This window comes from Danio rerio, chromosome 4, assembly GCF_052040795.2.
Source record: "Danio rerio strain M-AB ecotype USA chromosome 4, GRCz13ab, whole genome shotgun sequence".
Taxonomy (NCBI): Eukaryota; Metazoa; Chordata; class Actinopteri; order Cypriniformes; family Danionidae; genus Danio; species Danio rerio.
The window spans coordinates 56,472,415-56,500,108 of record NC_141024.2 but is presented as its reverse complement, the minus strand read 5'-3'; the positions used below and the strand labels follow the sequence as shown (position 1 = coordinate 56,500,108).

Here is a 27,694-nt window from a genome sequence, read left to right as displayed (position 1 = left end):
GCCACCATAATAACTGCTACTATTCTGTTGTTTATTTCATCATTGTCAGATATCTCCATTTTATCCAGTGTTTTTAACCCTTCTTCACTAACTGACATAAATTCTTCCCAGTTTGCTTTTACATAAATTCATCTCCCACCAATTTCTGCACAGGACTGAGTGTGTGAGCTGCTTTTATGAGTGAGCGTGGTTCATCAGTGTGATGTGCTGCAGGTGTGTGTGGCAATCAGTGTTTGTGCATGACGTCATGGTTAGAAGTCCGGTGAAGGTGACCTCTGCTGGCCAGCGAGGGGAATGACTGGGACAGAATCGGTGACTATATAGGTCAGCTGCATCTTGTGTTAACCATACTCCTAAGTATTTAAGGGAGTTTAGTTTCCAATTCATATTTAATTTATGTTGAAGTTTATTGTTTGGGTTGTGGCCAGTTTTTTGTATATTTAATTTGTACCCAGAGAGTTCTCCAAACCTTTTAAGAACAAGAAGCAGACTAGAAAGTGATTCATCTGGATTGGAGAGATATAGTAGCACATCATCCGCATATAGAGCAATTTTATGGTCTACCTTATTAATGTTAATCCCCCCAATTGATTTTTCTTCTCTAATTGCCTGGGCTAGAGGTTCAATGTACATGGCAAACATCAGGGGAGAGAGGGGACAACCCTGCATAGTTCCTTTTTCTAGTTTTATCTTTTTTGAAAGACAATCGTTTATTTTTATCTTAGCCTCTGGGTTTGAGTATAAAAATTGAAAGCTTCTAACTGTATTTTCTGTAAATCCAAATCTATATTAAACATTAAATAAATATTCCCAATTTACACAGTCAAAAGCTTTCTCTGCATCTAGGCTAACTAAAATTGCTTTAATGTGATCTTTTTTAATTTGTCGTATTGCATGAAGTGTCCTTCTTATATTATCTTGAGTCCGCCATCCTCTAATAAACCCTGCTTGATCGTCTATCAAATCAGGTAAAAATGTTTCAAGTCTCTTGGCTAAAATAGAGGCAAATAATTTATAGTCTACATTTAAAACAGACACAGGTCTACATGAACTACAACTACAGTTTTATCCTTCCCCTCTTTAGGTATGACTGAGATAATTGCTTCCCTCCAAGAAGGGGGAATTTCTGCCTCTTTAAGTGTCCAATTAAATGATGATATAAGAAGATGTGAGATCTCTTTTTTAAATGTTTTGAACCATTCAGAAGGTAGACCATCATTGCCGAGTGTTTAATTATTTTTAAGATTATTTATAGCTTTATCTAATTCATCCTCTGTAATTTCTTTTGTTAGGAGACTATTTTGTTCCCATCCAATACAGGGAAGATCAAGAGAATCCAAAAAAAAAAAGCTTTAATTGATGTATTATTTACCTGTGTCTGTTGTGAGTATAAAGATTTATAATAGGTTTCAAATGCCTCTTTAATTTTATCCAGACTATACAATATTTTTCCTGAGTTGGGGTCTTTTTATCTTATGAATTGAAACCTTTTGTTGTTGTTTTTTAAGTTTCCATGCTAGCCTTTTTGTTGCTTTTGGTCCCGATTCATAAAAGGCTTGCCTTAGGAATTTTTATTTTTTTCTCTATGTCTTCTCTATACATCTCATCTATTTTATTTTTTATATTTTTGATCTGTTTCAAAATCTGGGTATCTTTACTAGTTGCATGTTGTTAATTGCTTTTAATTATCTTTAAGAATCCTAAATTGAAGTTCTTTTATCTTCTTAAGGGTTGCTGTAATAGAAATGATCTTGCCTTGTAATATAGCTTTAGCTGCATCCCATAAGATTATAGGACTAACTTCCTATAAGATTATAGGACTAACTTCCCCATTATCATTATTCTCTACTATTCTCTATTCTCTACATTATTCTCCACTACTTCTGTTTTCCCTAGTATACTTGTATTTAGCCTCCATATTTTATCAGCTTTTCTGTCATTCAAATTTAAAGTGAGGTATAATGTTGCATGATCTGATACATCGGCCGCTTTCATTTCACATTCTTTTACCCTGTGTCTGTCCCTGCTAAACATAAAAAAATATTCAATTCCACTGTAAACTGCATGGGGTGAAGAATAATGGGAGTATTCTCGTTTTGAGGGGTGAAGATCTCTCTAAACATCTAATACTTCAACTCTTTTAATGAATTCTAAACTTCTTAACTGAGTCGTTTTAATTCTTTTATTATTGGAAGTGTCCTTTTGTTGGTTAAGAACTATACTGAAATCACCTCCACATATTGTTATTCCCTTAGTCTCCATAGCCAAAAGGTTGATAATTGTATTGAACAGCGTTTTACTGCCAGGGGGTGCATATACATTTACTAAAGTGATTAATTGTTCATTTTGTTTTCCCTGAAGCAAAATATATCTGCCTTCTTCATCTGATATCTCTTTTAGCAACTCAAAATTATGTATTGATGTTGAAACTCCCCTTTTATTATTTTTCCAAAAAGAACTATAAAAAGTTTGTGTATATCCAAATTTTTAAAGTTTATCATGTTCAGATGGGGAAAGGTGTGTTTCTTGCAAGTATATGATTTGTTTTTTTTTTTTTACGTTTCATTTTGGCCATAACCTTACTCCTCTTAATTGGATTATTTAACCCATTTACATTTAAAGATGCAATTTTATTTTATTTTATTTTACATATCTCTGCATGGTAATTTCGGAAAGTTAAGTTGACAACCTTTAGAACTAACAAAAATGATAATAAAACTAAACAAAAAAACAAAGAACATTGGCTTCCAAAGTTGTGGGCCATGTTTGACCCAGCAAAACCCAGCTCCAGTCCTGGGGAGAGGCATTTATTCCTGCCACTTGCAGGGGTCCCTCATTTAGATAAGAAAAATTCTCTTCTAACATACCAATCTAATCACTTGTGCCCGGTCTTTTTTCTTTTTAACTCAGATTATTAACTTAAGTAAATATTATTTTAAACAAAATGATTTCTATAGCCACTCGAGGATTCCAACCAACTAGGAATCATGAGGATTGTTCAAATACAAAATGAAACATATTCAGTCCAGAATGATGTAGTTTTTACCTTTTAAATGACTCTATCGAGAAGAACACATATTCAAACAAATTGTAGAATGGTTAGAGTTCAAGTATTTCAGCCGAAGGCAGTTTGCACTAATAAAGTAGTTTGAAATAGCATTATTTGTAAGTTGTGTATCATAACAGTGCTTCCGCATACCTCTTTAACGTTAACAGTCAGCGGTGTTTCTCAACAGTTAATCTTCATTCGGTGTTTGTCTCTGAAAGCTCTTCAACCTTTCCTGAACACGATCAGGAGCGATCCGTCCAGCTCTTAGTCACTGGGTACAGCGTGTCAGTCTTTCTTCCCATCGACACCGGGGGTCTTGGGATACCTGCTGTGTCATCGTCAGATCCACCGTATATCCTCTCTTTTTCAAGTCTTTCGTAGCTTCAGCCGCGCTTTCGTAAAGTTGTGGTCCTGTCTCCCAGTGTATTCGCATCTTGGCTTGGTAGGGCGTCTGAAATCGGATTTTGTTCTTCTTGAGGACTTTTTTCACTTCTTTATATTTCTTCAGTTTTGCATTATTCTCCATGGGGAAATCGTGTGCAAAGAAAATCTGCTTGCCATCATGTTGTGGTTCTTTTGCCCAGGCAGCTCGCAAGATCTCGTGCTGTACTGCAGGAAATTGACTATAATCGATCTTGAAGTATTATTATTTTGAGGTCTAGGACCGAGAGATCTGTGCGCTCTCTGTACCTGCAGGTCTAAATAGGAGTCCAGTGAGAGCTCAGTTTTTAGCAAAGACGTGATAAAATTAATCATGGACATCCCTTCTGCTCCTTCCTTAATACCGTATATTTGGGTATTATTTTGTCCCGATCAGCCATCTAATCTGTGACCTTATTCTGCATCATTTTTTGCTCTTTCAAGGTGTGCAGTAAGGCATCCTTTAGTTCAAGGTTTGCCGACTCGAGTTCAGTTGTTCGCTCCTCTGCTTCATTCAGTCTTGTGCCATGTGACTGAATATCTTCGGAGATGCCTTCTAGCTTCTGGTTTATGTCGCTTTTCAGCTTGTCCACTTCTGTTTTCATATCCTTTTTGAACTCTTCTTTGAATTGGCTAAATTCTTTTTTTAAATCTGTCTTCAGTTCGGAGATATCTCTGCTGAGTGCTCTCACTGCTCGCAAAGTTTCGGCTCCATGTTCTTTCTCAGGTAGGCCTAACTTGTCGTTATCATTCCTCGTCTCCTTTTCCTCCTCGGTTATTTTTGACTTTGAATTCCCCTTTTTAGGTTTTGCCCCATTTATTTTGAAGTCGTCTAGCGCAAAGCTCACTTGAATTGGTAAAAGTATAAGGGCTTTTTGAACACATTGACCGGAAGAGTACGTTCTATGCTGCCATCCTATGGCTCTACCTACCGGAAGTCCTGGACTATGGCATTTATGTATGCATTTGCAGCTATTTTCAGAAAAGGTGACATTAAATTTTGCAACAACATCCTTCAAAACGCTAAGAGGGTGTGAGTAAAAAAATTCCAAGGAAGCACCAGGCTCTATCAAATGCCAGAACACACGAGCGACAAGGATGGGATTTGAACACATGCGTGCAGAGCACAATGGATCAGCAGTCCATCGCCTTAACCACTCGGCCACCTCGTCACATATTTTCCTTGCTTGTCTGGTGGAGGCTGGACTGTGGCACATATTTGTATATGTATGTTTCTGCAACTATTTTTTCTGTAAGATGACTTTCAGTTTTGCCATATGAATGACGACAAGAATGGGATTCGATGGACTCGGCCACCTCGTCATGTATGTACTCACTTTCCTGATGGGGGCTGGACTATGGCATTTCTGTATGTATTTGCTGCTATTTTCGGTAAAGATGACGTTAAATTTTGCAACAACATCCTTCAAAACGATAAGAGGGTGCGAGTAAAACACCTTCCACGGAAGCACGCGTCACCAAAATTGAAATGAAATGTTAGATTTTATATTGTTGAAAAAGATATCAATATTAAAAAATGTCTATATTAAATGTGAAATATATTTATTTGTTTACATGTAGTCAGTGAAACACTTTTCAGAGTTTATTAAACTCATCTGGTCATCGTCTGTTTCTTTTAAAGTCTTTCAATTTAATATTAAGCCTTGAAGGGCAAAAACTTAATTTAATTCACAGGCCATATAATTCAATAAATACAATTCAGTAATTCATATAAAGCATAAAATGTCATAAATATTAACATATTAATTAGATAAAACTAACATCTGCACTGGAAAAAAAATATTTAGCCCAGCTTTGTAAGCTCAATTTAAACAAGAAAAATATTCATCCTAAAACATGAAATAAATGTTATAGAAACCAAAATTTAACTTTCTCAAGTATCAACATATTGTTACAACACCAACTTATACATTTTTTGATTGTATTTCTTGAAAAGTAAAGCTTCAATGAATGATCTGGCAGATAGAACCTCATAATTCCAAGCGGAAAATGACTTCTAATGTTTTTTACTTCAATTCGCAAGTGCAAAGTAACTGACATGACAGAGACCTTAAGGGTTCTCTAAATGCAAATTATCAATGTATGAAAGAGAAATGCTACACACATATTGTTTGATATATGGAATGCAAAAACTTTTAAGCTCAATATCACAAAATCATTCAGAATGCAGATAGAACCTTATAATTCTAAAATGACAATTTGCCAAACCTATTTTACACAATCTAATTTCACTTAATAAACAGTTTTGTCTTAAAATGTAATCAAAATTCTCTAAAACTGGACTTTTCCACCAAGCTCTCAAATTTTGCCATATTTCCTTCTTTTAGATATTGGGATATAATCTTTTCCAATACTCTTCTGCTTTGGGTGTAACAAACACGTCTTTAGATAAGCAAGAATAAAACATTTTTAGTATACCATCTTTGAAAGCATATTGATTTTCTTTAAAGTTTATCACCCTTCCTTCATCGCTGTGCATTTCCAATTTATTCTCTATCTTTGACAAGAGTTATTGAAAATCAATTTACTAACTTGAAAAAAAATAAACCAAAAGAATAGAAAGAAATTATAGAAAACAACAGAAAGACCTTCTGCAGTTGCTATTGATCTATTTAATGTCTCCTACATGACATGGAGTCCAAACTATTGTGTTGTACTGATGTCTACACCTACAACAACTAAAAACCCAACCTCACAGTAACCTGTTGTGTTTTAGCAACATCTACACCTACCACAAGCCTAAACCCCACGTCACAGTAAACTTTTGTGTACCCTAAAGGTCTGCACCGACCACAACCCTAAACCCTACAGTGTGCAATCATATAAATACCTTGGCACAATTATTGACTCTAAACTTTCCTTTGATGAGAATTGTGCAGCAGTGTGTAAAAAGGGGCACCAGTGACTATTTTGCTTGAGAAAGTTAAATTATTTCCATATCGATAAACAGATGATGAATCTATTTTATCACGCCTTTCTTGAATCCGTTTTATCCTTTTCTCTGGTGTCATGGTTTGGGAATCTTTCTGTCAAGAATAAAAATTCACTAAATCAAATAGTTAAGTGGTCCAGTAAGCTGACCGGGGTGTCACTAGCCAATCTAGAAGCTGTGTACACTAGGCAGCTAAAGAGAATTACAAATTCAATTTTAAATGACACTGCTCATCCCCTACATTCAGAGTTTCAGCTCCTTCCCTCCGGTCGTAGGTTTCTAGTATTAAGCTGTAAAACGAAACATTACAAAAATAGTTTTATACCAGCAGCCATTAGACATTTAAATAAGACTTAAGCAGAGATGTTTCAGTGACCTGTATATTTTAAATCATTTTAAATATTTACTTGGGGGAGGGGGGTGGACACTTAAAGTGATTATTTATTTATTCTTTATGTTTATGTTTTATGTCCTAATGCGCATTTGTTGTTGTTACTGTGTGAGTTGCTTTGTGTGGCACTGTTGTAAGATGAGGACTCTTGACTGCAAATCAAATCTACCTTCGGGTATAAATAAAGTAACCTAACCTAACCTAACCTAACCTTGCCTACTTGAAAGGCTTAGCCATGGAGCCTGGATGGCTGAGTCGGTAGAGCATCAGACTTTAAATCTGAGGGTCCAGGGTTCAAGTCCCAGTTTGGGCATATAAGACCCTTTTTGTGGACCCACAGCTTTTGCGGTTGAGCTATTGCTTGCCGAAAGTTTCATCCGAATGCACCATACCACACGTGTGCTAGCCATAAGGACATAGCAGTACAGGTAGTTGTGGCCGAGTGGTTAAGGCGATGGACTCGAAATCCATTGGGGTCTCCCCGCGCAGGTTCAAATCCTGCCGACTACGTGCTGGCAGTGCGCAGTATTTTAATTTGCGACCTTCCTTGATTGTTAACAACTCCATTGTTTCTTGTGAAAAGGGATGTGATGGTAGGCAAAAGCCACAAAAATAAATCGGCAGCCATGGTACCTAACTGACCTGAAGGCCCTCCATTTTCAAAGACATTTGACAGAGAGTGAAGGTCCAGTGGTTGTCCCATAGCTTGCCGTGATCATATAATGGTTAGTACTCTGCGTTGTGGCCACAACAACTCCAGTTTGAATCTGGGTCACAGCAGATTTTTCAAGGTGATATTGGCGTTGGACTCTGTGTTGCCATCTGTAATCTCCAGCCTCCTTTTAGTGCAGGCTGTGCTAATGGCACGTCCTGAATGTTTATGTTTCCTAAAGTGTGGAAGACTAGTGAGGAACCTTTGATGGCAGCATGCTGTGTAGATAAGTACTGATCAAGTCACGCTTCTAAGGCATGGAAGGAATCTTTTCAATTGTTAAGTCTCCATTCATTGCCACAACAACAGTAACCCCTTCTGCAGTTGCTATTGATCCATTTAATGTCTCCTACATGACACTGAGTAAAACTATTTTGTTTTACTGATGTCTACACCTACAACAACCATTAACCCAACCTCACAGTATCCTGTTGTGTTGTAGCAACATCTACAACAACCACAAGCCTAAACCCCACGTCACAGTAAATTTTTGTGTACCGTAAAGGTCTGCGCCGACCACAAATCTAAACCTTGCCTACTTAACAACATTGCCATGGAGCCTGGATGGCTCAGTCAGTAGAGCATCAGACTTTCAATCTAAGGGTACAGGGTTCAAGTCCCCGTTTGGACACTTATAAGACCCTTTTTGTGGAGCCACAGCTTTTGCGTTTGAGCAATCGCTTGCCGAAAGTTTCATCTGGATGCACAACACGTGTACTAGCCATGAGGACATGGCAGTACATGTAGTCGTAGCTGAGTTGTTTAGGCGATGGAAACCTGTTGGGGACTCCCCGCTTAAAGCAAGAAGCTTCTCCTCAACCATTTACCCCAGTATGCAGAAATTTTATAGGCTTGTTGTCTCAAGTTAAATGTCCGTACTTCCATGTCATACACCTCTTTAACAATATCATACCTTTCGCCTACAGATGGAGGATCTTCCTTTAGCAATTTTTTTTTGTAATGGCCTTTTTGCTAGTTGTTAGTATGTGTTCGGAAGATACACATCATTTTATGGTATTTCTGCAGAGTAAATTCCCAGGTACATAGTTTTAAAATTACATACCAGATTCAATCTCATTATTGCATTTATCTCTTTATTTAAATCTTTTGTATATTACAGTCCCTAAATATGTGGACATGATCTGCCAATACAATTTCACATTTTCTCCAGCATTCACCATTTTTTGATCTCCCGTTTGAAAGTATTTTATTTTAGGTGAAATAAAAAACCTGATAACATTTCTACAAATAAATCCCCTCCATTAATCGGAATTAATTGTGATCATTTGTGTTTCCCAAAGAGTTAACCATTTCTCATTTGTTAGTATTAATTTGGCTACCCTTTCCCATTTATGTTTTGTATACATTATTGAGTGTTTCTTTGTTAATGTCAGACAGGAATAAAGTCTTGATACTAGTTTTTTTTATTAACCTTCTTTTTGTAAGCATCTATAAATACCTGCACTACTGTTGTTTTTATGTCTTCAGAATCTCTTATGCTTTTATTGAAGTAGTGTCTAACTTGAAGGTAACGGAAAAAGTCTTGTTTATCTAAGTTATATATATTGGAAAGTTGTTGAAAACTTTCTAATTCATTATCAGTAGTGTTGAGACAGAAGGATGTTATGGCCTACAAACTCCATTGTTTAAATCTTAGATCTAGTTTTGCTGGTTTAAATTGAATATCATGTTCAACCCCTCTTAATATCTTAGCTTGTTTTTCACATTTAGGATTCTTTAATTCTTTGTACCAAATTTCTAAAGAGCTCTTTGTCAGGGAATTCAGTTTATGCAGTTCTGTATGTTAGAAGTTTCTATCTCCTAATAATTATTGGAGAGGTAAGTGGATTAGTAATTGTTCAAATTCTTTCCACTTTGCACAGTATTTGTCATTGCACCAACAAACTATGTGTCTAAGCTGTGCTGCATTACAATAAACATCTAATGATGTTTTCCGTTCCAAATGAAGCGAGACACTAGTTTTTTCCATTCATCAAATTGGCTTTTTGGTTTCTCCACTGGTAAAGCTTTAAAGAGAAAAAGTGGGCATGGTAATATATTCATCTTTATTATCTCTATTCGATTATATAGATCTAAAGATAGAAGGGGCCATCTGTTCAAATCCTTTATTATAGTTTCTGTAATGGGAAAGTCATTTATTTTTATAGATACCTGATAGGTCTGCAGAGATTTGAACTCCCAAGTTATCTGATAGAAGGTATGTTCCATTTAAATGCATAATCCTTGTGTATTTTATCATCTGGGTTATAGTTGCATTAAAGAGTTTGTGTTTTAAGTAAATTTAATCTATATCCTGAATGTAATCCAAATTTGTCAAGAGAATGCATCACCTTAGGTGAACTAAATTCTGGGTATGTAAGAAACAGAAACACATCATCAGCATATAAACAAATTTTATGTTCTACATCTTTAATTTTCACTCCCCTTATTTCTGCATAATCTCTGATTAGTTGTGCCAATGGTATAACAAATAATGCAAATAAGGAAGGACTTAATGGGTACCCTTGTCGACATCCTCTAATATAATATGTTCTGAAAATATCCACAGTTATTTTAATTCTAGCTGTAGGAGTTTAATATAAAGATTTAAAAAATGTATACTGTCATTCTCAAATCCAAATCGTTGCAGAACTAAATATAAAAAATCCCAACTCATCGAATCGAAAGCTTCTTCTGCGTCTAGGCTACTTAGAAGAGTGCTAATCTTGTTTTGAGCTATATCATCTATTACGTGAAGGGCTCGCCATATATTATCATGTTTGTCTTTGTTTTATGAAACCTGTTTGATAAGTATCTATTAGGTCTGAAAAAATGTCCTATAATCGTTTAGCTAATATAGATGCATAGGGCCCTATCATACACCCGGCGCAATGTGGCACAAGACGCAAAGCAATTGCTATTTGCTACTTTCACCTCGGCGCAAGGGTCATTTTGAGGCATTGCGCCAAACTGTTTAAATAGCAAATGCATTTGCGCTCGTATGTGCACCTATAGGCATTCTGGTCTAAAAAAGCAGGCGTGTTTTGGCTCGTTGCTATTTTGAGAAACTGTAAATAGTCTGTTCTTTAGATCAGAACAAAGTTGGTCTATTGTTTGGTGCAAAGTGTGCCTGGCTTACACACTACACACAAGATGCAGAGCAATACGCAAATATCATTACATATGAAAAAGATATTAAGGATATATATATATATATATATATATATATATATATATATATATATATATATATATATATATATATATATAGGATATAAATATAAATGATTAAATTATTACAAAACATATTAATTTCTAGCCTACATGAATTTTAAAAACCACTGCCTTCAGCCTTTCTTCATCTCGAGAGGCTTTTTCAGTTCATTTAATTTGCTTTTGTATAATGTTATTATTATTAGCAGTATTATTTATTATATCCATATTTATATTTGTTTGATTAAAAACAAGCTTAGATTTGTCCACCTGTCAGGTTTTAGGTCGTATGGGGCACAGCAGGTGTATTTGGAAATAACTCAGTTTTTTTAACATACTTGATTATCAATGTTAATTTATTCGTTTGTTGGAAATTAGAACTGAATTTAGAAATAGTTTTAAAACAAATTTTTGCGCTTAACAAACAAAATTAATTATTTATAGGCTAATTGATGTCTGAGCGTAAAGGTTTCCCTATCCACGAGAGCAAAAGCGAAAGTGAACTTACTTTACGTCATGTAAATAGCAAATGCAAATGCGCTCATGACGCGACGCAACTGGCTCTTAAAGGTAATGGGAGATGAGTCGCTGATCCCCACATTATAAGTTTACCTCGCATAACAGCTTTTAGCTGCGTCCCATCGATACTAGGTGACACCTCTGCATTATTATTATGTTTTAAATATTGTAATAGTTCTTTTTTAACATATTCTACACACGTTAAATCATTCAAATGATTAAGTTTAAATCGCCGAAATGTCTTACTCAACCTGTCTCTTTCTCTCGTGTTTTCCACGAAAATTCTGCTCTTGAATTTTCTAATTCTTACACCAACTTTCTTTCAAATGCTAATGCTTCTTTGCCATCTTGTTCAGACACTGAACAACTTGCTGAAACCTTTAATTCTGCTTATGATTTTGCTTTAAATGAAGTTGCTCCTCTTAAATCAAAGAGGTCTAGGGTTAGTTCAATTCCTCAGCCCTGGTTAAATTCATCTACCCGTACTCTCAGGCAAGAGTGCAGAAGGGCTGAGCGCAGGTGGAAAAAGGATGGACTTCAGGTTTCCTACCAGATTTTAAAAGACTGCCTAAATTCATATCAAGACTCGGTCAGTGAGGCTAAATCTAAATATTTTTCAAATTTGATTGCTAAAAGTGCAAGTAAGCCAAAAGTCCTTTTTAAAACTATTAATTCAGTTCTTAATCCAACTATGTGCTCTGTTCCTGTTGTCAATCTGGAGACGTGCATAAAGTTCTCTGACTTTTTTGCTCAGAAAATACAAGATATTAAATCACACCTCTTTCCCACCGACATAGATCATTCTGATTCGGTCCCTCCATCAAACAGTTTCACAAATTTTCAGCCTGTATCTTCTTCTCAGCTACTTAATACAATTTCTCAGATGAAACTCACCTTTTGTCCTTCAGATGTGCTGCCTTGCCGTCTTTTTAAAGAGGTTTTAGATACAATCTGCCCCTCCCTCTTAGCCTTAATAAACAGCTCCTTAATAAACGGGGTTTTTCCAGATGTCTTCAAACATGCTGTTGTACAGCCTCTATTAAAGAGGCCTAATCTTGATCCCGCTGTGCCTGACCACTACAGGCCCATATCTAAGCTCTCATTTATCTCAAAGGTTTTAGAGAAAATTGTACTTTCACAATTGACCTCATATCTGGACATTTTTAATATTCTAGACCCCTTCCAATCTGGTTTTAGAGCAAAACACAGCACTGAGTCTGCACTACTAAAGGTCACAAATGACATTTTACTCTCCATGGATTCTGGATCTTCTGCGATTTTAATACTTTTAGACCTAAGCGCTGCTTTTGATACCGTAGATCACAACATATTATTGAGACGACTTGAGTGTGTTGTTGGGGTTCAGGGCCTTGCCTTGCAGTGGTTCTCCTCATATCTAAAGGGGAGATCTTTTTCTGTAAATATTGGATCCTTTACTTCACCACCTAAACCTATTCATTGTGGTGTTCCACAAGGATCTATTCTTGGCCCTCTTTTATTTTCTCTTTATATGCTTCCTTTAAGCTCAATACTCCTCAAACATAACATAAGCTATCACTGCTATGCTGATGATCTCCAACTATACTTTCCAATCAAACTAGGAAAAGATTTATCATTAGAAAATCTTTTCCTATGCCTTACCGACATTAAGACCTGGATGACAAATAACTCTCTGCAACTAAATGAGAATAAAACAGAAGTGTTAATTTTAGGTCCTGCTGCTACCAACAATTCAATTAAAACTCAGCTAGGAGCCCTAAACGACAATCTGCACAATCACGCCAAGAATCTCGGAGTTATTTTTGATCCACTCCTGCAGTTTGACAAACATTTAAATGCAGTTGTGAAGAGCAGTTTCTTCCAGCTTAGATTGGTGGCAAAAGTTAAACGCTTTCTTTCTAAAAAAGATTTAGAAATCGTAACCCATGCTTTAATCTCCTCTCGTCTAGACTACTGCAATTCTTTGTATATTGGCCTACCTCAGTCAACACTCTCTCGGCTACAGTTGGTCCAAAATGCAGCCGCCAGATTAATAACAGGAACTAAGAAAAGAGAGCATATCTCCCCTGTCCTTGCCTCATTGCACTGGCTACCTATAAAATACAGGGTTGATTTTAAAATTCTTCTTTTCACTTATAAAGCTTTGCACAATTCTGCCCCCGCCTATGTCAGCGAGCTTATTAGGCCATATACAGCTCGCAGATTCTTAAGATCACATGATCAGTTTTTTTTGTCTGTCCCTCGGTCTCGCTGCAAGTCAAAGGGTGATCGAGCTTTCAGTGTTGCGGCCCCAAGGCTCTGGAATAGTCTCCCTCTGAATATCAGAATCTCTCCTTCTTTGGATGCTTTTAAATCTACCTTAAAGACACATTTTTACTCTCTTGCCTTTGACTGATGCATGCATGTTATTTTTGTATTATTTATATTTTAGTATTACTTTTAAATATATTTTATTGTATTTTTAATACCAGTTATTTTTAGGTTTATTGTCTAGTTTATTTTATTGTAAAGCACTTTGGATCAACTACGGTTGTGTTAAATTGTGCTCTATAAATAAAGTTTGCCTTGCCTTGCCTTACTTGGAATATTGTCCAGGTAAACTGTTAAATATACTCCTGCATGGTCTGAGATGTCCCTTGTTCCAATTTTACAGTCTTTTATTTTATGTTGATCTGACCCAAACATCAAAAAAAACAATTCTAGAATGAGACATGTGGGCAGAAGAGAAGAAAGTATATTCTTTTTTAAGAGGGTATATGTCTCTTCATACATCTATCGAGCCTAATTATTTCATCAAATATCTTATTTGTCTTGTTTCTTGACTAATTTGCTTATTAGAAGATGAGTCCAATTTAGGCTGAAGTTGTACATTCCAGTCTCCCCCACAGATCAACGTACCTGATGCCTCCTTGGCTATAACACTAAATATTTTTTTGAGAATTGCTTTGTCTTTTTCAGGTGGTCTATATATACTAACTAATGTAACTTTGTATTGGTCGATAGTTTCTTTAATTAAGTTATATCGCCTTTCTTTATCAGTAATCTTAGAAATTAATTGGAAGTTGATTTTATTTGAGATTAATGTCATTACTCCTCGTTTACAACCATTATTATATGAGGAAAAGAAAACCCTAAATCCCATTGTTTCTGATTTCCTATGTTCTGTATCAGAAAGATGTCTCTTGCCAGAAGATTATCTGTTGGTTTTCTCTTTTAATTTTAGCCACAGGTTTGCTTCTTTTAATCGGATTTAGTAACCCATTAATATTCAAAGTAATTACTCTATATTTCTGTTTTTGCACAATCAGATATTATTGCGAAGATCACTGATCGGAACATGAAAAACACAAACATGAATATCTTGAACCACATAAAAAAACATTAAGAAAAAGATCTCCAAACCTTGAAGTCTAAAATAACTTCTTAATGTGAGGGGAAAGCCTTCCTTCTTTAAAAAGCCCTTTCTTGCTGTGCCTATTGTTATTTAAATATGGTTTAGGTTATCATATATGACGTAAAAAGGAAGATTAATACCAGTGTGTATAGGAGCTCTCTTTCTCAGCTTCTTAAGCTGCCTCGAATGAGTGAAACTCTAGGTTTGGGTATCGTTTGGTTTTTCGATACCGGTGCTAAATTGATACTTTTAAAACAATACCTGTGCCAAAACGGTGCCTGAATCAACACTTTTTAGCCACAAAATGATGGTGGACGACTCTTCAAAAATATTTTATTTGACAAATGATTTTTTCAAAATAATTTTAATAGAACAATATAATTACAGTTTAAAGTAAACATCAATTAATATTGTATTACATTAATACATTTCCTTTGATCATTGGTTGGTTAGCATGAATTTAATATTTGCATTATGAAATTACATTAGCTTACTATTTACCTGTGGGGGGCGGGCAGGGGCCACGTACTTTTAGGAGCACATTTTAACATATATATCACAAAATACTTAAAACATTATTGGAAGTCATTTGTTTTCATCCATCACTCTGCAGTCTTCATAAACAAGATAATTAAATAACTTAAACTCAAAATAATCTTCCTTGTTCATTTATTTGACAAGTAACATTGTACTGGTGTAGGAGAACACATTTCTAACATTCAAGTACATCAAGGCACATTGCTGCACCTGTAAACTTTAACAGGCCTACAGTTGAAGTCGATTCATTTTGCCCTCCCATTCATTTAAAATAATGTTTTTGAAAACTTTTACAGTGTTTCCTAAAACATAAATATTCTGGAGTCATAATAAGTCCTATTTCTTATTGTTTATTTCATGAATAAAAGCCGTTTTTAATAAAAATAAATAAATAAAAATAAGGTCAGTATTATTAGCCTCCTTAAGAAATATTCACTATATATTTTTGATTTACACAACAAATCAGTTACAAAATAATTCGAATAATTATTTTAACTTTCGTAGGGAACTGATAAGTCTAAATTACACTTTAATCTAAATAAAAGACTATAAAATACTTAAAGGGACTTTGTCTGAATACTGTCTTGCAAAATAACTAGTAAAATGTTCTGCACTGACTGTCAGCATAAAAAAGTAGCGTTAGATATTAGAAACGAGTCAGTTAAACTATTGTGTTTAAAAATGTGTTGTAAATAAATCATGTGTTCAAGACAGAAATCAAAAATGAATGAAGTCAAAACTAAACGAGTTGAATATTAAATGTTTAGTGATGCTGTGACAAAACCTATATGTGCCTTTTTTTATGCAACCCTCACGTCCATGCCGCAGCACCGAAATTCATATGCTGATTTAATACCGGTGCATACCGGTTACCATGGTACCGGTGCTATAATGGCACCGGGTTTCGGTAACAAACCCTAGAACACACTGATCATGTCTACAGTTTATCTCCAGCGTGAATCCTCTCATGTGTTTTCAGGGTTCCTGAGCGAGTAAACCTCTTACTGCAGTGTGAACACTTGTACGGTTTATCTCCAGTGTGAATCCTCTGGTGCCGTTTCAATCCTGCAGCTGTAATAAAAGTCTTCTCACACTCCAAGCACATAAACTCTCTCACACCAGTGTGGATTTTCATGTGTTGTTTAAGGTGTGATGATGTGCTGAAACTCTTCCCACATTGAGTGCATGTGAATGGTTTCTCTCCAGTGTGGATCATGATGTGTTGTTTAAGGTGTGATGAGTGGATGAAACTCTTCCCACACTGAGGGCATGTGAATGGTTTCTCTCCAGTGTGGATCCTCATGTGTAGATTAAGGGATGATGAGTGGCTGAAACTCTTCCCACACTGAGTGCAAGTGAATGGTTTTTCTCCGGTATGGATCCTCATATGTCTATAAAGCGATGAAGATTTGCTGAAACTCTTCCCACACTGAGTGCATGTGAATGGTTTTTCTCCAGTGTGGATCATCATGTGCTTTTTAAGGTGTGATGAGCAGTTAAAACTCTTCCCACACTGAGCGCATGTGAATGGTTTCTCTCCAGTGTGGATCCTCATGTGTTTTTTGAGGTATGATGAATCGTAGAAACTCTTCCCACACTGAGTGCATGTGAATGGTTTTTCTCCGGTGTGGATCTTCATGTGTTTATAAAGCGACGATGATTTGCTAAAACTCTTCCCACACTGAGGGCATGTTAATGGTTTCTCTCCAGTGTGGATCCTCATGTGTAGATTAAGGAATGATGAGTGGTTGAAACTCTTCCCACACTGAGTGCATGTGAAAGGTTTTCCTCCGGTGTGGATCTTCATGTGTCTATAAAGCGATGATGATTTGCTAAAACTCTTCCCACACTGAGTGCATGTGAATGGTTTCTCTCCAGTGTGGATTCTCATGTGTTGATTAAGAGATGATGAGTGGCTGAAACTCTTCCCACACTGAGTGCATGTGAATGGTTTCTCTCCAGTGTGGATCCTCATGTGAGTCTTTAATTTGCTTTTGCTTGCCAAACTCTTTCCACACTGAGTGCAGGTAAAACAACTCTTGTCTCTCACTTTTAACACACCATCAGTCTCTAAATGAGTTTTGTCCTCAATTTTGACATGATGTTCCTCCTCTACTCTCCTCGTAGTCTTTAATTAGGTCTGAAATAGAAATAAGTTTACTTTTTAGTAAATCATAAAACTCAGTGAAAAGGAAGTGAAAACATTGGCTACACAAATCTTAATTTTGATGCACATTAAATGTAAAGACAAAGCAGATCATATTTAGATTGATCTTGTCATATTTACCTCCTGGAGTCCATTACACAGATACACATTTAAGCGGATTCTTATATGATTATTCCCAGATTAATTTTTGTCATATTGATGAGACATAAATTTGAAAGCTGTAAATGGCCAGTTTCTATTTGTATATATTCGTAATCACAACTAAACAACTTGTTTTTGTAAAACTTGTAAAGCCAATAGGGAATGCTTTTTCATTCTGTGCCTGACTGGTAAACCTGTTAGAAAAACAGCTGAATCTCTGCTAATATTTGCCTTATAGACATATATGACACATGTATTATATCTGCATAAAGCTTTAAATCTGCACCATTAAATGACAAATGTTCTAGAGGTATGTAATCTGTATGTAACAAATGCAATGCAGAAATCTAACACTTAACTGTTTCAGATCATCAAACAAAAAAATAAATATTAGTCAAAGATCAAAAGATAACACAATTAAACACAAATCAAGTTTTTATTCTTAAATTGAAGACAAAATACTGAACTACACAGACTTGTGTGAAAAAAAAAATTCCCATTAGAGCAATTTTAATTTATCACACCGGCTTCAAGTTCTCTAGCCACACCCAGACCTGATTACTACCACACGTTCGCAATCAAGAAATCACCTAAATAGGACCTGTCTGACAAAGTGAAGTAGACCAAAAAAAGCCTCAAAGCTAGACATCATGCCAAAATCTAAAGACCTTTAAACACAAATGAGAAAGAAAATACCTGTGTCACGAGTTAAAAAAAGAGTGAGCTCAAATGCAAGTCTTTATTGAGAAGCGAGTCTTGGAAAAAGCAAAAGTCAAAGTAAACACCCGGTCGGGTGAGCCCTGAGGAAGTGCCGTAGGAAAAAACAACCAAACACTCACTCACTAGCGGTCTTGGAAACATACAGTGTGAGTAACAAAATAATATGCACACAAATGATCGACAACATACTGACAAACATGAAGGGAAATGATGTGGTATAAACAGGAAAAAAGGGAAACGAGAGCTCCTGTGACTGCATATAAAACTAGATGACAAGAGATAATCTGTAACACAGATCAAAGCTCCTTTCACACAGTGATACCAGTAAATATGCAAAAAATTTCCGGAACGACTTTACCGGTATATTTAAAAAAGCGCTGTTCACACAGGCGAGGACGTTACGGAAAATTTCCAGAAAAGACCTTTCACACATCCATTCCAAAATACCGGTAAATTCTGACATCATTTACCACAAATGAGCCTTAAACGGCTGCGCTTGTATTTGTAAACATTTGACTACATTACAAACTCTGTGGATGATCAGTATTGTGAAAAACTTCGAAGAAAACATATGGAGGATCACTTTGGCATGTCGAGATGTTCATAATATCTGCGTGTGCTGGCTCTCACAGGCTGTTTCACAGGTACACGCACAGCTTGAAGGTAAACAAACAGCGGCTTATCATAAGCATCTCATCGATGATTATTTACACAGTTGGCATTAAGAAGAACATATAAACGTGATCTGACTAACTTCCAGCAGCTAAATGCGTCTGGGAAAATATTCAAAGGCTTTTATTCTCATAAACCGCGCGGACGTAAACGCGTCTGACTGTTCTGATTGGCTCAAGCAGACGTCTCACATCAGCACGTTCTAGACGTGCACGTGCTCTTTCCGGCAATCTTCCTTCTGCATTCACACAGCGCAGCATTCCGGCAAATTACCGGTAATGTTACAACTTCTCTTTCCGGAAAATAGCCAGAACGAATTTACCGGTATTTTCAAAAAGGACCTGTTCAAACATACAACCTTTCCGGAAAATTGTCGGTAATTTTCCGGAAAGGTCTGCATGTGTGAAAGGGGCTCAAGAGAAGAGAGCAAAAGTTTAAGGTATCAAAGGAGGATGTCACATCAAAGACTCAAGTGTTACCACTCATTGGGTTATGTCACAAGACTCGCGTCACTTTATTGTGGATTTGAGGCTCAATAGGATTCTAATTACTGGCCAAAATTATATAAAATTACACTTTATTACAATATATATGTTGAATATAAATAATTATAATATAATTATATATATAATTATAATAATAATAATTATAATTATATAATAAATAATTATAATATGTATAATATAATATTAAATTAAATTACATGGGGGGTGGTTCGTTCGAACAACCCGAAACCCCCTGGCTACGGGCATGGCACAGTGATCTGTGTCATTACAATGGCTTTTTCCCACAGCTGGTGGAGAACCAAAGTTCGGTTTGAGTTCAGTGTAGAGCATACATTTTCATTGTTTTCACTGTAAAATCCTCACCGCGTGCACAGATTTAGGAGACATTTATGCAGAATGCATCTTTGCACCTAAAAACGTCAAACGCAGCACCAGGAACAGATTAAAACAGTTGTTATGTGAACTTGAAGTAAAAAAGTCTGCAATGCTTGCCCCGCCTTTGTGCTCTACTTATTGGCTCACTGCTCTACAACTGAATGCAAATGATTGGTTAATATTAGCTGTCAATCACTCAGTCAATGCCTTCTGCCTTCAGATGATAAGAGCTACAACAGCGAAAATGTGAAGCGCTGAAGATGAAAGAATGAAAATTACAGACATTTACCTAAAGCTATTAATAACGGCGCATCTGTTTAGTGATCATGTGCTGAATGTTAATCCACCATTTACACTTTTCCAAGAGTAGATAAAAGACTTCCAGTGGCTTCAAGTCCGCAGGTAACAGTGTTTGGCACTGAACCTACACATTTAAGCGCGAGAGGTATTGTATAATCCTTCATTTAATCCTCACGATGCTGTCAGCTGTGCAAGCGGCAGCTATATGTAACATTTAACACAGCTCATAAAAAGACTGTTATTGCTATTACGATGACATGCAAATAATAAGTTACATATCAATATAAATGTGGGGCGGGGCGATGGATCCTGATGCCGGCTAAGCATCGTGAAGTTTGTCGGCCATCAGCGATGGACAATGTCATGTAAAAAAATAATACAATTGATCAGCTACAATCAACATCATCTCCCGAAGAGCTTCATAAGAAAATACTTATTCTGCAAGCGGAATGACTCCTTGAGGATCTCCACATAAGATCACGCCAGATTCATTATGAACATGGTGAACGAGCTGGCAGGTTATTGTGTTACTAACTGAAACAATCCTCAGCAGCTGGTGTTATAGTAGCAGTTAGTTAGGATGATGGCAGTATTATTACTGATAAACAGGGTATTAGTGATCAATTTAAAAAACTTCTATAAAACTCTTTACAACTCTGAGGTAAACTAAATTGAATGTATTGAGAGCTTTTTTAATTATTAAGAATTACCATACCTCTGTGATTCAGATCAGTTGACAAAAGAAGGAATTTTAACGTTTGTCCTTTTCTTTCTGAATGTGTCACAGAATGTGTCCCGCGTTTGTCAGCTTCTCACAGGACCGGGTTTCCAAAGCTTGTCAATAATCAATCGCATGTTATTATTATCAGCTCAAGAAGTTTGTTATTTCAAATAGAGACGCGTGGCGAGCGTAAGGAAGAAAGCGAAACCACTCGGGCTTCAGACCGGCTCGTAAAAAACTACGCTGCACAGGGTAAATCTGCTCTGCTCCATGGCTTTGTGGCTGTTTATCAAGACGACGACAGGGTTTGTTTGAGCCCGGATCGACCATGGCTGCATATGTATATAATTCTGCTGTAATCTCTCGCTGTGTATTTCAAACATGGCGGGTCCTTTGTTAAGATTCTGGCTTGTGTCTACGAATGACGTATCTCTGTAAACCAATAGCGTTCAGCTGCACGTCTAGCTCTGCCATTTAGGACCTACTCACACTATGCCATCCGTACCGTGCCCAGGCCCGTTTCCCGGATCGTTTGAGAAGTGTGAGTGCGCTGAATCGGGCTCAAGCACGGTTCACTTGGCCGGCCTTGGCCCGGTTGGAAGAGGTGTGCCCTAGCGCGGTTCACTTGGGCTTTGGCACGGTACGCTTGTGTGTGAGTGCAAAACGCGCCAAAGCCCGAAACTGAAAGCGAGACGTGACTTTTAAGGGGCTGTTACATATGGATTTATTAATCATTCTTACTGTTCAGTGAACGCAAACTGCCGTAGTTTATTACAGACGAGAACTCCTCGAAGCACGACAGCTGCGTGGCTTCAGCAGACCTCCTCATTCCTGCAGCACGAGAGCTTTATGATTGTTTATGAGCGCCAAAAGTGGCGAATCTGTTTGGCGAAATATCTGACTGCGTGTCACAGCATCCCTAAGGACTGTTTGGTGAAATATTCGACTGCATGTCACTGCATAACTAACGACTGAAACGATATAACTAGAGAAATCTCCACTGTGCTGTTGAGTGAGAGAGCGCTTCTCACTGAACAGCGCAGCAGCGATGACGTAAGTGTGCCGAGGCCTGTTTGTGGTGTGAGTGCGGGCCGTCGGGGGAGACGGGAGGGGCACAAGCGCTTTGGCCCGGTTCGAGGCAGCTGTATCTAGTGTGAGTACGGCCTTAGTGTTTGGGACCTTTTCGAAAGGGTGCCAAAAAAGTGGTATGGTACGGTTTGGTTCGGTACGCCTTTTGACAGTGGAAATGGCCATAAAAGCGTACCAAACCGAACCACTCAGTGGAAACGGGACATAAAAGCTTGATTAGCTAGTCCAGGTGTGTCTGATTGGGGTTGGAACTAAACTTTGCAGAACACTGGCCCTCCAGGACCAAGTTTGCACATGCCTGCTCTAGAGGAACGAGACAGGACTGCCCTCTGTCCCCTCTGCTCTTTGACGTTGTCATCAAACCTCCTGTAACCAATTTAAGGAACTCAGATGGCTTGCAAGGAATTTTCAGAGAGGGACAAGAACATAAGTTTCTGCTATATGCGGATGATCTACTTTTTTCTGTCAAATCCAGATACATGCATTCCAAAAGCTCTTACAATCATTTCAGAATTTGCAAATGTTTCTTGAGACAAAGTCAATCTAGCAAAAAATCTCCTTTTCCCTATCAATGATAGAGCACAGCAAATGTCTACCCAAACCTTTCCATTTTAAGCAAGTCCTGATAAATTTGTATATCTTGGTGTGAGTGTGACACGTAAATATAAGGATTTGTTTAATAATAATTTTAAATGACGTTAGACAAAGTCAAACGAGACATGACGCACTGGTCAACCTTTCCTTTATCTTTGGCTGGGAAGATCAATTCCATTAAACTGATAATACTACCAAGATTTCTGTTTCTATTTCAGACTGTGTCTGTTTGTATTGCCAAGATTATAGATTTCAGCAGTCCAATTTTGGTTTAGGAAGGGAGTTAACTGTGTTAAAGACTTGTTTAAAGATGGCATATTTATCTCATTTAACAGTCAAGAACAGACATTGAGATTCCCCAGTCTAATCTTTTAGGTACCCTCAGGTCCATAGTTTCATTAAAAAACACTTCTGTCCTTCACTGAACCAACCAGAAGCATGCTGGATAGATGAATTGGTAAATATGGACCCATATCAAAGGGGTATGATTTCCATGTTGTATGAAGTGATCCAAAGAACTGCCCTCTCCTTCCCTAAACCATATAAATCAGAAATGGGAAGACGAACTGGGACTAGAAATATCAGATACAGCCTGGCAATATGCCATAGAACTGGTACACTCATCTTCTGTATGTGACTCAGATTCATCTTGTCCCAGATGTGGTTTGGAACGAGCAGATCAGTCATATGTTCTGGGGATGCCCTAAATTACATAGATTTTGGGCCAATATTTTTAGACAATTTTCATCTAAATGTAATAAAGATATGGATCCTAATCATTTGACCTCAAATTTTGGTACAGTGACAGAAGAAATGTACCTGTCAGCTAATCACATAGAAATCATGTGAAATGTGAATTAAATTTAATTACAAAACTAACCCTAACGAGCAAACGAGTGAAAACGAGCAGTGAAAAATCGCACGTCTCCCTCCCGGTCCTCAAATAAGTTGCACACCTTTCTCACCCCCGGATCCCTTCTCGCTCTTCAGACACGTCACACACTGTCTGCATTAGTTTCAAAAACAGATTTCTTAACGATTTAAAACGGCACCTTTGGATATCTTTTTTGCTGAAGATACTGTTGTCCTGAAAAACTTAAAACAAAATCTTAAAAAAAAAACTTACATATACCAAAGGAATGGTACAGCAGAACATTTTGGCAGTTTTAAAAAATCAACTTTTTTCTAACCGCAGTATACCTTGTAAACTGTTGTCGTCACATGCCTAAGCAGCAGAACACTGTTTTTAGGATCTAAAAATTATTATTATTTTTTTTAAGTCTCAAGCAAAAAGGATTTGAATGTCGCCGCCTGCTGGTACATGAAGAATATGGTCAATACTGAAGAACTTTACACTCAGATGTTTGCATTTCATTAGCATGCTGTAATCCATTACTAAAGCAGAAAAAGTCATTTTTAGACTAGTTTGTTGGTCAGCTGTAGTCAGTGCAATGCTAAGCGTTATTGTTTCACTATAATTTGTTCATTTTGTTTCACGTCGTCCCACAGCAACATCATATAGTTAAGAATACTGTACAATGTTTTAGAACAATTTATTATTTTAGTGTCAATTTCATTCATCAAGCTTAAAATTGGGGGCATCCATGTTTTTTGACATACTTTAAACAAGAGTTTCTGCAGGTTTCACCAAGTTAAATTTAAGAATTTTAAAGATTTTTTAAGACCATTATGACTGAAATTTTAGACTCATAAAGGGCTAAAGGCTAAGGAATTTTTCAAATGGCTAAGATGAAAATATTTTATTTTGCCCGATGAAAAAATATCATAATTTAATTATACAATAATATATTATATTTTAGATATTTTTTAGCAAAAGATTTAAAATTCTGTGTAGCAACAAGTAAGCTTTACTTGTATCCATACACTTTTTTTCCCAAGTAAACTTTCTTTAAAATTAATAAATAAATAAATGAACAAATGCTTTAAACGTTTTAAAACCTATAATAAACAAAATATATGCACAACAATCTGTCTAGGTCGATGTCCTCAGCAGTAATGGAGCACGTTTAAACAAATGTTATTGTAAGTAAATATTTAAACCATTATGATAAATAGAGTTAAAAAGACCTTTTTGAATGAAAAGTTTTATTGAGATGGGTTGTTGGTGATTGTAGATTGAAAATTTTGATTTTGGAATTTAAGGCACCGCAGAAACCCTGTTTAAAAGCAATAGCCCCGGTAATTAGCTATTATAATAATGATGTAATTCTAACTCAGATACTATCTGTGAGAACTAGTAACAACTACTAGAAACAAGTTTAAACCCATAAAGAAGTTGATGAAAAAATTGTGATCAACGTGACATATGCAAATGAAAAGTAAAAGTCAACACTATCACCGTAATAGCAGATATCTTCTATGAGAATACTGTAGGTCAAATATCGTCAGCTCATTTGAACTTTAATTTATTGTTTTTGTTTATTGTATATAGCGCCAGTGCTCGTGACGCTTTACCAACAGCAGGAGAACAAGAAAAACAATAACCTTAAAAAGGTAGAGAAAATGGGAGACTAATAATACATTAAAAGAATGACAAAAGACACGAGAGCAAGTGACAAAAGAAACTCATTCCTGTCTTTCAATGAGTGCTTTTGTGCGTTTAGGAGAAATAGGCAGCACACTCAGGGCTGCAAGATGGATTTAATTTAGTAGCCTATTCTTAATATTAAAATATATCAGTATTAAAACCAACCTGTTTGTTCCTGCAGATCTTCCTGTTTGACTGTGAATGTCTCTTCAATCTTCACTCTCTTCTTTAATAAACGCCATCTTTATAACAGTGTGGAGATCAGTCGCTTCAGCAGGAGTTTTTCTCTGTGTTTGGACACTTTATCCTGTTAAAAATGAACAAAACAATAAAAATGTCCTGTTTAAAATGAACAAAACAATGAACAGAAACAAAATAATTTCTCTTCAACACTTGCTTCAATGGTTTCTTTATTTGAGAGTAATTAACAAAAAGAAATCAGGTGAAACATTTAATTTAAACACTTATTATACACTTTTCTGTTGTTTTATTCAAACAACAGCCTTCAGTTACTGAGAATAAAATAGTACTAAGGTACTAAAATACTAAAATAGTTGTATAAATGGTTAAAATAATATTTCCAACAGCAGGAACATAATATAGCATCGTATAAAAAACTTAAAACTTTAGAACTTTAACTTTAAATCAGTTTATATCTGTAAACGTTTTAAAACAAACCTTTCTCCAGTTGAATCACAGCGACGAAGCGGCGCTGCCTGATGACGTCACGCGCCACGGCAAAATAAAAGTCTTTTTTGTTTAACTTTTTTGCCACTATCTGTTGCAGTCATGACTTATTGATACATTTCTCCCATGGTTTTCACTTTACTCTTTGTCTGCTCTCTCTCTCTCACAAACCTTAAATCTAAACATTTTCTTAACTTTTTTTAATCCACTTTATAATGACTTGTATGTCTACAACAAACTACTTTCCTATTAATATCTGAGTCCAAATCTCATCCTCATAATTATGACCTCTTCTATTTCTACAACTTCATAGGCCTATATAGGGTTTCTTTTTTCACATGAATTGTTGTCTCTTATTATCTGTGTTCCACGTTTCCTGCCATTCTTTAGCAATATCTGTAGTAATATTTAATTTACCTTTACTTACATAAGCATTAAAGGGGTAGTTCACATAAAAATTACAATTCTGTCATTTACTCATCCTCTACTAGTTTCAAAACTGTTTCTGCTGAATGCAAATAAAGAGAATATAGGGGCAAAAAACAGCCACTGTATGGTTCAACAGTTCCTATGGACTTGGGGGAAACCAGAGCACCTGGAGGAAACTCATGTGAACATGGGGAGAACACACAAACAAAAATGTCAGCTGACCCAGCAGAGGCTCAAACCAACGACCTTCTTACTGTGAGGCGATCAGTGCTACCTACTGCACCACTGTGATGCCTCACATGTATAATTATTTAAGGTATTAAACTGGTATTGGATAAGAACTTCGCTTACAAATAGTTGTTATTTTTAAAATGTGTGAAAAAGCACCATTCAGATGTAGCGACTGTATTGATCTGGGCAATCAAGCATGTATTGTTATAGACTCTATGCTTATTTGTCTTAAGAGATGTTAGGCAGGTCCTGTTCATGTAATATGTTCATGTAATAGTCTATCAAGTTGGTATTGGCATGAACAGCTATACCTGTCAACGGGTTTCTTATACGTTAAACGGTCCTATTCAGTTAATGATCAGGCAGCTATTAATAAAGATGACCGCACACAATGATGATCCATTTATTTAAATGAATATGTGACGCAGATATTTAAAATTCATTGTTGCAAACAAGTTACAGGAGTAAGTGCAGTTGTTGTTGTATGTGATGTTAACCACTGTAATTACACCATAGTGAAACAGAAGTCTGAGAAATGCTGTAGTTGGTGTAGGTAGAGCAGGTTAATCACGTTAAAAGTTATGCATTGTGTAGATATGAAAGTTAACTCTTGTCGTTGAATTATTCTGTATAAACTGCCAATACAATAAATTTACTAGTGATGTAATTATTTTCTAATTATAAATATTTAGATGCATCACAGTATGTGATCGCTTTACTGTGTTAAAAGGAAAAGGTTTTGTCAGAGTATCTTATATATGCTTCTGTGAATGTCTATGCATATTTGTGTGCACAAACACAAGTAATAAATAGAGAGAAAAACATCTTTAATACATACCAGGAGAATAAGAGGATTTCGGGAAAGCTGAGCTGCTTACACATGTTCTGTTCAACTAAAAAACAAAGGAAAGAAAACAAAATTGGCACAGAAACAAGTTACATTTTGATAGTAACAATTTATAAACATAAAGTGTTTACAGTCTTCCAGAAGCCAGTCATGAGCTGCATGTGCTTTAAGATAAATAAAGGACTCTAAACTCACATAAAGAACAAGTTCAGTAATAAATAAATGACTAAAACTCTGCTAATAGTTAGCTCATGTCAATATATTGACTGAACTTAACACAAATAAAACCTCAATGTGAAGTTTATAAATTGTTCCTTTCAACGAATGATAATATATCACAGTATTACAGTATACATCTTCTATAACTATTATATAAGTGAATGTAGTTGTGTGTATTGAGACATCGGTATGGATTGAGTTTTCAATGCTCATTTGCATCTTTACACAAAGACTTCAGCCAAGCAACTCTGAGAAACTTC

The 27,694-nt window shown here is 36.2% G+C and overlaps 3 protein-coding genes, 1 long non-coding RNA gene and 1 other non-coding gene across 9 annotated transcripts in view; 2 read left to right on the top strand and 3 right to left on the bottom strand.

Annotated features, from left to right (window-relative positions):
- The window catches only part of LOC148682203 (uncharacterized), a 429,467-nt gene extending 421,772 nt beyond the window's left edge, over positions 1 to 7,695 (top strand). The window contains exon 2 of the mRNA XM_088650793.1: positions 1,407 to 7,695. The gene's annotated coding sequence lies outside the window, so the exon portion shown is untranslated. The remainder of the gene's footprint in view (positions 1 to 1,406) is intronic.
- The window catches only part of LOC796311 (zinc finger MYM-type protein 1), an 854,498-nt gene that overhangs the window by 446,958 nt on the left and 379,846 nt on the right, over positions 1 to 27,694 (bottom strand). The gene's annotated exons all lie outside the window — the stretch shown is intronic.
- The window catches only part of wu:fe14d05, a 312,007-nt gene that overhangs the window by 59,224 nt on the left and 225,089 nt on the right, over positions 1 to 27,694 (bottom strand). The window lies entirely within an intron of this gene.
- trnas-cga (transfer RNA serine (anticodon CGA)) lies at positions 7,242 to 7,323 on the top strand. The gene has a single exon. It is a non-coding gene; the product is annotated as a tRNA-Ser (tRNA).
- Positions 11,870 to 25,739, bottom strand: LOC147844973 (uncharacterized). 2 transcript variants are annotated; one of them, XM_087249233.2, is made up of 3 exons: positions 25,700 to 25,739; positions 25,187 to 25,328; positions 11,870 to 17,328 (listed from the first exon to the last, which is right to left on the bottom strand). In XM_087249233.2, the coding sequence occupies exon 3, from the start codon at positions 17,161 to 17,163 to the stop codon at positions 16,126 to 16,128; it is 1,038 nt and encodes a 345-aa protein (XP_087105359.1). In that variant the 5' UTR covers positions 17,164 to 17,328; positions 25,187 to 25,328; positions 25,700 to 25,739; the 3' UTR covers positions 11,870 to 16,125. The 2 variants fall into 2 exon arrangements, with proteins under 2 accessions (XP_087105359.1, XP_087105360.1); XM_087249234.2 differs by having other exon boundaries at positions 25,187 to 25,321.

Coding starts and splice junctions, on each gene's coding strand:
- LOC147844973 (XM_087249233.2), bottom strand. CDS start 17,163: ATGAGGATCCACACTGGAGAGAAACCATTCACATGCACTCAGTGTGGG.